Raw genomic sequence first — 12,579 nt, forward strand, 5'->3', positions numbered from 1 at the left:
TCACTTTCAGGCCTCCAATTTCCTCTCACTCTCCTTGCTAGCTATCTCCAAGGCTTGGAACTCGAAAAGGAAGCACTTGACATGAACTTAAAAGTAGGCTCGTGGAAGAGTCGAACAAGCAGAGCCCAGTTTGCACAGGATCAGCTTGTGCTCATACTAAGGCAAGCCAAGCTTGAGGTTGAGCCAAGCCATGAGCTGGCTCATGTAAACAATAGTGGTGTAAAATTTGAAGCCGCAAACAATGGGTTTTGAATTTCAAACCTACATCTCACATGCCGTATACATTAAACGCGAAGCTGTATAAATCTGTTTTTTGTATATGTATTGCTCTTAAAACCTGTATGTTATATTATTAAGAGCTTACATGAGCTGAGCTGAGCTGAGCCTAACACCATTTGTTGGTTAACAACCTGCTTGTGACTCGCTCACCCTACACGAACGAGTTCGTAGAAAGCCCAACCAAGCCAAGCCACAAGTTGCTCCAGCCGTTTTCCAGCCCTACTTAAAAGAGTTAAGTGAAGACTAGTTCAGATGGGTTGAAAATCACTTGCTTCAAACTTTGGTTGAGTCACACACATTTGTTTTTAAGAGAAAATTGTCCGTCCTCCATCCGTACAAGAGCACATGTTAAAAGGCATAAGCATCTACAAAGCACAGCCCTTTTTTTGCCCATGGCATGTGTATATATAGGTAACTAGTGATGCCCATACCTTCACCTCATTCGTCATGTCCCTTACCACCTAACTGCTTCACCAAGCAAAAGTAGTACCCTACCTCTGCTCCTACGCCCCGTTAATTACCTCCCTCTCATTCTTTGTGCATGTGTGTTTGTGCTCCTAAGCCCCCCCCTTGCCTGCCTCTCATTCCTTGTGCATGTGTGTGTGAAAGCACCATGAAGGGGGGGTGTTCATATTCATGGCACATCACCATTGCAGAAAGGTAGTAGAAAGGAGGAAAGGATTGGACTCCTCACACATGTCCCTCGACGCGTATTGGATTTGATGGTGACGGTTCGCATGAGGATGAGCACTATATGGGAGAAGGTGATGAAGTTGGGTAGGGATGATCCCAGAAGGATCTATCATGCCTTTAAGGTGGGACTAGCTCTCACTATTGTCACTGTCTTCTACTTCATGCGGCCTCTTTACAATGGCATGGGAGGAAATGCCATGTGGGCTATTATTACCGTCGTCGTCATCTTTGAATATACCGTAGGTAAGTGTGTGTGCGCGTGGGCATATATGTGTGTGTTAACAAAGTTATGAACATGTATGTGCATGTAGGGATGTCAATCAATCAGATTTTATCTGACTGAATTTGATTCCCTTTAGTTGCATTTGGTAAGCCAAAACCATATCCAACTATAGGATGTAGATATGTTTTTGATTTTTACTACCAAATCCTACAAATATCTGAATTTGATGGATATCTGAATTCATTTACATGTAAAAAAGAGGATCTGGCATGAGCTTTTCATTGTATGAATTCAAATGTGAACGGGTTATATCCCTTTGTGCATGCGGTCACGTGTGCATGTCTGTGTCCATTATTCTAAAATCACGAATAGTATCAAGTGTTTTGTGGTTTAGGAAAAATTACTTATATAAGTTTTTTTTTATGCTTATAGGTGGAACTTTGAGCAAGGGCCTAAATAGAACATTTGCATCTCTAGTAGCTGGTGCACTTGGTCTTGGTGTCCACTACGTAGCTAACCTTTCAGGGCATGAGGTGGAGCCCATAATCCTTGAAGCCTCGGTCTTCCTGCTAGGTAAACAAAAACAAACTCATTTATGCTACAACTCTCTCTCTCTCTCTATATATATATATATATATATATATATAGAGAGAGAGAGAGAACATTTATCATTCAACATTACCAAAATACATCCAACCGAATATTGGATGAGAGAAGAACATAAGAGTAAGACAGCCACCATCTAGATGGTGACTGTGCACAGTTCAGAGTACAAGTAGATTCAAACCCCCGTCTCTACTATGTAATTTAAGAGTCAGATACACATCAAACATAACCCGCTGACATAGCCTTCCAAAATTGAATTTGATGCCCCTGAAAAAGATATTATTTCTTTCAGTCCATATCACCCACCATGCTGAAAACAACCATACCCGCCACAATAATCTCCCTTTTTTTTTGTTTCGTAAACTCATGGGACCAAACAAGAGGTCCCGAATAAACGATAGAAGAAGGCTGTAACAGTGGATGAACATTTTGTCCACTGTTGTCGGACAAACGTCCGTGGCTGATCACACATGGATCAGCGGGAGGCATTGTTTTTTTTTTGAAAAATGACATTTAGCGTGGTTGCAACTGCCACTAAATGTCATTTTTCTACCCAGCACATTAGCAGCGCTGGTTCTCTTAAATGAATGCTGGAAAGCATATGGGTGCGTGTTATAGAAGAAGGCTGTTCCTACTTTTTTCGCTAGGTTCTATTAGGACCTTCCAAAAATGGTACTTTGAAGTATTTTTTGCTCCATCTGTACCAGAAGATGTGTTCATCATTGTTTAATCAATATGGAGCATAAATTTGATTAAGATTTTTTTTATGCTTTGATGTGTATTTTTACGAGGTAAAAAAATTTAATTGTTGATATTATAATAAAATTTGATAATAAAATATTTACATTTTTACATCAAATCAATTTGAAAAGAGCTTGTTTTTTAGTAAAATATTTAAGCACATCTAAGGATTCAGATCAAGCAAAAAATACTTTTTTTATATATTTACATGAAAAAACCACTCACAGGATCAGAGACCTAACCGCGCTGGCTCTGCTTGCCGTACTTACAGTTGCTCTGTCCTGGCAGAATAAAACTCTGTTGGATTACCCCTTGTTGCCCCCAGGAAGTCGCCACGCTTCGGTTTGCATAAGGGGTGATGCCCATGGGATTTGAACCTAGACCAGCTTCCTAGAGACATAGATCTCATCCCTCATCCCACTAGGCCAAACCCCTTTGGGGATGCCAAAAAAAAGAGAAAAAGAAACTTGAAAATATAAATTTTGGAAGGTCCTAACGGGACCAAACGAGAAAAGGGGTGGAACCATCCCCCCTTCTCTATATATGTTCCTTTTCAGCACTTTTTTTTTAATGCCTTGGCACTTCAACCAATTGTGCAGCATCGGCATCTACATTTTCCAGATTCTTTCCAGGGATAAAAGCTAAATATGACTATGGAGTGTTGGTATTCATACTCACATTCAGTCTGGTGTCAGTGTCTGGCTATCGAGTTGAGAAAGTGTTTGAGTTGGCAGAGCAACGCCTGTCCACCATAGCCATTGGTGTCTCACTGTGCGTGATTGTGTCTATTCTTATTTGCCCAGTTTGGGCAGGGGAAGATCTTCACCAAGCAATTGTGAACAACTTGAAGACACTTGCAGATTCCCTTGAAGGTCCCACTCTTTTCTAATTCCTCTCTTCCTTTCATTTTTTCCCCCCATTTCTTTTGTTGTTTGACTCAACACACAATATAGGGATATGCTTTATTGGCAGCTTATGAATTCCATGTGACGACCATATCCAAGAATCTCTGACGATGTAGTGGTTTTTTTTTTTGAAAGAAGATATATTAATGGTTAGAAGTAATCTCAATAGGGGCATAGCCCGGCGTGATGAGATGTCACGCCCACTATGGCAGGAAACAGAAAAAACAACAATACATAGTAGGTCCCAACAACCAAACACACCAGGTGGGAAAAAAGAGTAGAAACTTTGAGGTCCAAAATAACAAAGTGACCCCTCAAATCCATAGTTCCCCCAATCCGGTCTAATGAGCTTCCAGGCTATTTAGACCGAGCCCTTTCAGAAACTTCTCACCTCAACTTGTCCAAAGTGACTGAACAATCACCAAATACTTTCCTAAAGATGCACTGGTTGCGTTCGATCCATATGAGCCTTCATGTCATTAGTGAGCAGATTAGCTAAATGAATTTTCAGTGCTTCCCTCTTTCGTTGAGATGAGGCGCAATCAGGATGTCTCTAGGAAGGAAAACGCCTGCCCAATCAAGGTGAAGGTTGCCCCATGCAGGGTCCAGCAGATGCCTCATGTAGTCACACTCCCAAAACAGACGTGAAATAGATTCATTTGCATGTTGGCATAAGCAACATCGGCTAGCCAAAGAGATTCCTTGCTCTTTCAATCTGATTTATGAGTTTCCCATTGAGTATTTGCCAACTCATGAGGGAGCCTCTAAGAGGAAGCCCCCCCCCCCCCCCCCCCCCCCGAGAAGCACACAAGTGAGATTTCTCACTAACATGGTCCTCCAGTGAATTCAAGTGCAACTCCCTTGAGACACCCAAGTGCAGAGGCAAACCTAAGTACTACTTCATAGGAAGGGAGCTCCCTCCGCATTTGAAAATGCTTGAAGCCAACCGTTGCAAATCCCTAGTCGAGAGTCATTCAACACCAAGGTCTGGCTTTTTCTCTAACCCTGTACGGGTTGTTATTGGTATTTTTGTTGCTCTTAATTCTTCCTAAGTTAATTTATGTTCAGTTCTATTGTAATGGAGATTGAAGTGTGTAATGTGAAATTTTAGGTTGTGTGGAGGAGTTATTTAGCGAGAAGGAAGAAAAAGATGGACCCAAAAGTAAAGGATCATCTTCTATTCAAGGATACGAAGCCGTGCTTGACTCGAAGGCCAAGGAGGAATCACTGGTGAGAAACCAAATCAATATATAGACATACGTACATGGTTTCTCCTAAAAAACAGATATTAATTTGCAACAAAACTCATCACCAAGCATGCCACTACTAAATGGATCAATAACCCACGTGATATGTCCGAATTAGTTATTCCTCTCCAGCTATAAGTGTGTGTGCGTGTGTGTGAGAGAGAGAGAGAGAGAGAGAGAGAGGTTTGGTGTTGGTGCATAAAAGACGTAGAACTTTGGACACCAATATATTTGTCATTTTTCAAAGAACAAAAGCAAAATTCTGAATTGCATGATCATCATCATGAAGTACAAAGAACAAAATCCCAAAGGGTTGGTATTGGTTAGCTCATCCCTTATGTCATCCCCCCATCTTCATACCCCACGAGTTGTTTTGATCAAATCTGACCTGAATTCAGCATGGTTAATCAGAATCAACCCTTGGATCTTATTTCTCGACAAAAAAATGTGACATTTTAAATCTTAAAATTTTGTGTTTTCTCAACCATTGATTTTTGAATTATCAAAAAATCCTGCAAACAACTCAGGGATGAGTGGAACCGGACTCGAGATAAGCATTGACTTGAACCATGAGTCCGTCTTTATCAGATTAGAGCCCTGAACAGTTGTCATGGACTCAGCCAACATGGGTACTCCACTCCATTTGATATATGAGTAAACGATTTTTTTTTCATCATATTTAGGATACTTTTAAGTGTAGTTGAGCTTAACTATCGGTGCATGGGTCATCAGGTGAGATGAGATTCAATTTTTTTTTTTTTATGACAGAGATGAGATTAAATTTATATAGTTGGACATTTTCTCTGGAGAATTTTATTTACAATGGGCAAATATGATTTTGCAGGCAAACTTTGCTAGATGGGAACCTGGTCATGGGCGGTTCGGGTTTCTTCATCCATGGAAGCAATATCCAAAGATCGGGGCAATGACTCGGAGCTGTGCTTACTGTGTAGAAGCACTCAATTCATGTATAGACTCCGAATACAAAGTAAAAAAGTCTCTCTCTCTCTCTCTCTCTCTCTCTCTCTCTCTCTCTCTCTCTCTCTCTCTCTCTACATTTTCTATAGAAATAGGATTTTTTATTCAAAAATTAATTCAGACATGGGAAATTAAGCCAACTATTGGTTCGCAAATTGTTTCGCTGGATTCTAATGCTAGAACTTTGTTTTCCTTAAAAAAAAGCCACTTTGTTGAGAGGGCAGTTTTGGTGCAAAATTTGGTTTGCTTCATTAATATAAGATAACGGAAGCATCCTCTGGATCATAGTTACCAGGAAACAAAATGGATACAAGAAGCGATGAGCGAAACTGAAGCAGGGAAGGGAGTGTTAAAAAGTAATGTGAAGCGGGAATCCGAATACAGTTGTTAAGCAATTATATGCAAGCACCTGAAAAATGAAAAGGAAACACAGATAAAGCAATATAAATCATGGATAGAAGACAAACCCAAGTATAAAATGATATAAAACCAACATGCAAGCTTGTTACAAAACAAATATTATTTTTTAATATGAAAATTATAGAAAGTTATGGAAAAGTCGATGAGAAGTGATAAGAAGCGAGAGGAAAAAAGGAATCTATTGAAAAAAAAGGAGGTAGCAGGCTTTCCACTAGAGAAAATTGAGTCTCATATTTTGCAAGCGGGTTTCCCAAAGCTTTCTCCTCCTTTATTCTTCTCTCTTTGAGAGTGTGTGCATACACTGATGCTATTATATCTCCCAAATAGAATGCACAACAACAAAAATAAGAAAATTGATGAGGGTTTAATGTGCAGGCACCCCCAGCTCTACGCCAACATCTCAAGGAATCATGCTTAAAGGTCAGCTCGTTATCGGCAATGGTTCTGAGAGAGCTTTCATCAAACATAGACACCATGAAAAGATCCTCTGCCATCAATTCCCACATTGACACCATAAATGATGGCATCAAGGAGCTATACACTACCTTAAAGTCCCTGACTCATGCTCATCCTCATCTTAGTCATCCATATGAAGATACTGTTACTAGTACAGCTCTAATGGACATACTCCCTCTTGCAACTGCGGCATCTATACTCATAGAGGTTGTTGGTCGCATGGAAGGCATCATCTCTGCTGTCGATGAACTATCAGATCTTGCAGGCTTTGAGAGCCATGTCCCCACTGATGTTGCCGGTGCCGCAAAATCACAACACAATGCTATTGTTAATCCTATTTCTGATAAAGAAGGCCCTCATGTTATTGTCACAATTAAAGAGCCTCACTAGCTTCAAACTAAGTGAAGCTTCAGCCAAGGGTGGTGCCCAATTAAAGGGAGAGAAAACGAGGGGCTTCATTCTTACTGTGCAATTTCATCCTACAGAACATGCTTATGCATATTTATTTCTCTTAAAAGAAACATGAAAAGGAAATAGGGATCAATAACAAAAAAGAACCATACTTTTGAAAGCATTTGATCTAGAAATGAAATCTTTATTCTAGTCAAGCAAGGATCTGGCGTATGCCAACCACTTTTTCAATGGAATTATGTCAACCAGTTCATTGCCAATAAAATGACAGAAGAAAAAGGCATACACACTTTTATGCTTGGGATTCAATTTGGAGAATTTGTCTTTCCTTAAAGAATTCTAACATAGCCTACAACGCCATGCAAATTTTTTACATAGAATATTCGCATACTTTAGCACATAACAAAAATGAAATAATTCAATGGCAAAAAACAATCACTTTTTGAGGGGGGCAGACTAGATCATATTGAATATAACCGTATTCAATCCCCACTTCACACCTCACTTGGGTAAGGATCACATCAAAAGCAGCCCTGATCATGGTCCGGTTAACGAATATCCAATTAATCGGGTTTGGTATTGGCTACATATGACCCAAATCCAAACTCTTTACATCCCTAATCAGTGGTCCTTCCGATGTCACTCATCCATAAGATGAATAGAAGCACTAAGATCACGGTTTCCCTTGGTTCTCAGCCATCCATTTTGCACACTTTAAATTTTGTTCATGTGAGAAATCGCCTCTGAAAAAATTGTGGGAACCATCTAAGATGTAAGCAATAAACCATGGTGTATGGGATGCTGATGTAAACCGAGAGGGCTCGATTTATGAGAAAATTCTATCAAGTATGATTATATCTAGAAAAAACTAGGAAATACGAGAAATAGCTAGAAAATACACGAATTTAAAGCAAAGTAGGGAATAAATCAAATAAATTAGAAATTAACAAATATAAAATTCATTTCAATATGAACTCTGAGCTTGCATGTTCAATCTCATAGGCCTTTCCTATATTTATAAGAAAAGAATTCTAATCTTAATTGACTTCCTAAACTAATAACCATCTAAAAGATAAAATTTATCATAATCTAATAAAACCTCGATCTTGGATCCAAGATTTGCTACAAATGATTCAAAAAACAACTAAATAATATGGATCTCAAATAATCCAATAGACTATGTGCATCTGGATATGGTCATTCTGCTCCCGCATCATTCTTCCTTGGTTGGAGAAGACTTGCCCTCAAGTCTTGATCCCACTTATGTTTCTTTCAATTGCACTATAATCACACGAAATAATGAACTGTTGGAACTTCTAAAAGGCATAAATTTTCTGACACTGGTGTGATTCGATTGGAAGAATTTCCAAACACATGTAGAATTAATATCAAATCATCTAATGGCTGGAGTAGTACGTAACCAAGTGGATCTTCATATAGAATATGGGTTAAACCAGAAATATCCATCTTAAAGCGCACTTGGGTCCAATTAGAACCAACCATATCCAAGTTAATCTTAATAGTATCCAAATGGGTTATGGTAGGTCCAGGGTCAAATGGATACGTTATGTTGGGAATATAAGTTGGCTTCAAAAGGAGTATATGTTGGATTGGTTTGACTGAGTTTAGGAAGGATGTTGAGTCTAAAATAGATTTGGGAGGTTCATTTGATGTTAAACCATACCTATTTTCGACAACAAATCCATAAGATTGGGTTTAGAGCTGGTCTAGATGAAAAACCAGACCAACCCAACCTCATGAGGTTGGGAATGGGCTTGAATCAGGTCTAGACCCGTTGGAATCAAGTCTAGAGCCCTGAAACCAGCCCTAGTAAGCTATCAGGGGGAGAACCGATTTGCATTGGTTCTCCCACTCGGTTCAGTACCCCACCCATGTTAGGGTTGGACTGAGACTCTTCCATTGTCGAACCAACAAATGTCATGGGGGCGCTGTGCCCGACGATCGAGCTCCCCATCGACCGTCACTGGCCAATGAGAGGTATCCCCCCAGAAGATGTCCAATGGTCGGTTGTCTGGCCATCGACCCTTCTCCCACCTCCACTTTGTTAGGGTAATATAATCCTTCTTCCATCGGTGTAGCTAAGGATGGTGGGGATAACCTGGTCGGTGGGGTGGCATCCCTTGGGTCTGACTTAGCCAGCATCAGATGGTTGACTATATTCTAGCTGTTGGATGGTTGCTCTTTTGTAATTGGTAATTTTAAAACATATTTTTCATTAGAAGCTCTTTGGAAAATCGACAACCAAATAATAAAACTGACTTTCCACTTTCATGGCGAGTACGGGTCGATCCACAGGGAACGTGAAATATTCTACTTAAATCTAAACTTAGCAATTCATTAATATTAACAATGTCTACACTTGCTCAATTGCAAGAAATTATACAATGAAGACAAATTGAACAAGTACGAAAGCAACAGCTCTAATTAACTCAAGCCCTGGGTCGTGGGGCAACCTTCGGCTTTGTATCACCTACAAAACACAAATCAAAGTTAGTAAGGATTATGATAACAACTAGGAAAACTAAACCTATGCTAATGCTAGAACTAACTATTAAGCTAAAACTATACTTAAACTCAAAGGAATAGGAAATAACAAAAGTTAATTATGTGAAACTAAATACACTAAGCTGAATACAATGCTAATGAAATCATGCTAAGACTCTGATAAAATTTATAGAAACACTACAGCACTTAAATATGAAAGAAAATGACAATTTTACCCTTATGCAACACTAAAAGCCTAATTTTTTATAGACTCTTGAAAGCTAAATAGTTGAACGCCCAAACGAATTCCAAACGGAGTGATTTTTGTTTTGTTGGATTCCTGATTTGTCCAGGAATCCACCAGAACTTTTGGAATATGAAAATAACTCCAGAAACTCCTGATACAGGCGTCACAAGTTTAGATAAATTCCTGTAAATGGTTTGTCATAAAAACAATTTCGCAAAGAGTAAAATGGACACATAATCTTTAATAAAATGTTAATTACACTAACTAAAACATGCACTTACTGTATACTTAATTGTCTATACTACTAATATGCTGAAAATGCAACTAATCTACAACATATACCCTTCTTACAAATCATCAAACTTGGCTAGAATGCCTCTAGCCGATTTTTTACCCTAGGGTTTAACAAATGCAAATGCTTAAAACAAAAAGAGTAAACTACGCTAATCTGACTTAACTAAACTACACGGCAGAATATAAGCTAACTACCTACCACTAAAACATATTGTAAAACAGAAAAATAACAACGAATATTCTCTATTGAAAAATGCCTAAATTGGCTATACTTATTCTAGCTGATTTTGGCATAGGGGTTAACATACATCTTCGAATGAAAATAATATCTAAGAAGAATGAAATAAAGCACTTAAACTATTGATAAATGCTAAATAAAACAATGCTAATCTACTCAAAATACTCAAAATGGATTCCTCTTGAAACACAACCAAAACCGACTAGAAGAACTCTAGTTGATCTTGGCGCAAGAGGAGAATCGACTACCACTAGCACTAAAACATCGAAATAATCACACGACCCAACTTAGACTCAATATTAGTGCGTTGGTCTGAGCACAAACCACTACACTACGGCTAAAAAAAATCAGAAACTATAAATAAACAAAAATGCTAACAGAATAGGATTTAACTTGAAGAGAAGGGAAGAGAAAACACACCTCAAATGAGTCGTCTGATGAATGGAGGGGTAGTGGGGGAGCGATTTAAGCCTTGAATCTACGTTGCCAAGCTGGTTGTGGTTGTTGTGCCTCACTTCAATGTGGCTGTGTGGGCTGCAAGTGCTGCATCCAATGAAGAAGCCGATTGATGAAAGGAGAACCGAGCCGCGCTCAGATGGAAAAGAGGGCTGGAAGGGAAGAGTCGCCCTTTCCTAGTGGTGTAAACGACACACCAGCTGAGAATGGTGCCTTCCTTTGGTCTGCTAGTTCTGCAAAACATAGCACATCACACGCTAGAAATGGAGCACAATGAAGAGTAAGAAACTGGAGATGAAAGAAGAAGAAAAAGCAAAGGGGAAGAAAGAGGCGATAGAGAGAAAAGAGAAAGAATGGAGGGGAAAGATGATTCGAAAATGGAGAAGGAGGATGGGCTTGGAGAGGGAGGCATGAAGGAGGCTGAGGAGCTCTAGCTGGGTCCAAATCCCAAGGCAAAATGGCTACCTGGGGTTTTGTGCCAGCTTATATACTAAAAGCTATTTTTTCAAAATACCAAAAAAGAGATTAAAATAAAATTTTTGGCTAGGCACCTTTTTCAGAGGGGGTCTTTTGCAAATATTTTCCAAAGTGGGTTTGGATCACATATGGGTTGGATTTTGGTGTTTATGCACCGATTCAAGACCCAAAATGGCTATTTGGGTCGGATCTTGATCTGATTGGCCTTGAAATTCGAACCATACACTAAAAATACAATATCTCACTCAATTTAACTCTGATATTATTGAAATTTGAACCGTAGCTTATTCATACTCAAATGCATCTATGTATGGGTTCTTAGCCTATGAATGATGCCTAAATGCATAAATAAAAGGTTAGATTGATGTGCATTTCATGCATTATCAAATACCCCCATGCTTGAATGATTGCTAGTCCCTAGCAATGAACTACCCAAGCTATGAAAACTCGAAATTAACAACTATGCAAATAAATGAAATGCAAATTTTCAATGACCTAACTCACTTTTATAGGAATCACCCACTTTAAGGCCACCCATAAAGGCCATAAAGGGCATTTAATGTGTTCAAACAACCAGCAATTATGAACTATGACTGGCCAAAATGGTTAGCCATAAAGGCCCAAACTACGTAAAGAGGGGAACAAAAAAGGGTCAAAATTGACCCTGAAAGGTCCATGAACAACCTTGATCGAGTCAAAAGGTCAATGATCAACAAGTCAAGGATAAAGGGGTAGCTACTGGATTGTTTTGGACCATAAATGCCCATGCAAAAATATTAGGGCGAAATCCGAACGGATCTGGGTTGATCAAAGTCAATTAATGAATTAGTCAACGATCGATTTTAAACTTCGGGATTAGATATATCCCAAGTACTAAAAAGATAATTCAAAGTTCAAACCTAAACCCAATGCCCAAGGTCTAAGATCCAAGTCCAAAATCAAAGGTCAAGGGTCAAGAGTCAAGATCAGTTAATGCGTTGATCAACGATCGGTTTTATATTTGAAGATTAGGTTTGTTCTAAGTACTAAAAAAATAATTCAAAGTTCAAACCCAAAGCCTAAGTCCAAAGGTCAATTAATGGGATGGTCAGTTTTAGACTTGGAGATTAGATTTGTCCCAAGTAATAAAAAGATAATTCAAAGTTCAATCTCAAACCCAAAGCCCAAAGTCCAAGTAAAAGAGTCAAGATCCAAGAATAAGTGATGCACTAGCCCATGATCTAATGCCTTTGACACTTTGCCCTTTAAGGCACCACCCATCTACATAAGGACAAGAGTTTTTTCAAAAACCTTCATTGTGGGACTAAACTTTTGTAAAGAACTCATTACCCACAAACTTAAAGAAAAAATAAAAATGAGAGGGAAAACTTAGGGATAGTTTTGAGCCAAATTCCGACAACTAA

General features: G+C 38.9%; 1 protein-coding gene across 1 annotated transcript; it reads left to right on the forward strand.

Moving 5' to 3' along the window:
• The first annotated feature begins 1,001 nt into the window (after positions 1–1,001).
• On the forward strand, positions 1,002–6,938 carry LOC149817008 (aluminum-activated malate transporter 10-like). Its single transcript, XM_089987003.1, has 6 exons — positions 1,002–1,215; positions 1,628–1,768; positions 3,142–3,414; positions 4,559–4,677; positions 5,539–5,682; positions 6,468–6,938. Exons 1-6 carry the CDS (start codon positions 1,002–1,004, stop codon positions 6,936–6,938), a joined length of 1,362 nt encoding a protein of 453 aa, XP_089843129.1.
• Positions 6,939–12,579: the final 5,641 nt, after the last annotated feature.

The sequence above is a fragment of the Nuphar pumila genome, chromosome 14 (genome assembly GCF_984573655.1).
Source record: "Nuphar pumila chromosome 14, dmNupPumi1.hap1.1, whole genome shotgun sequence".
Classification (NCBI taxonomy): domain Eukaryota; kingdom Viridiplantae; phylum Streptophyta; class Magnoliopsida; order Nymphaeales; family Nymphaeaceae; genus Nuphar; species Nuphar pumila.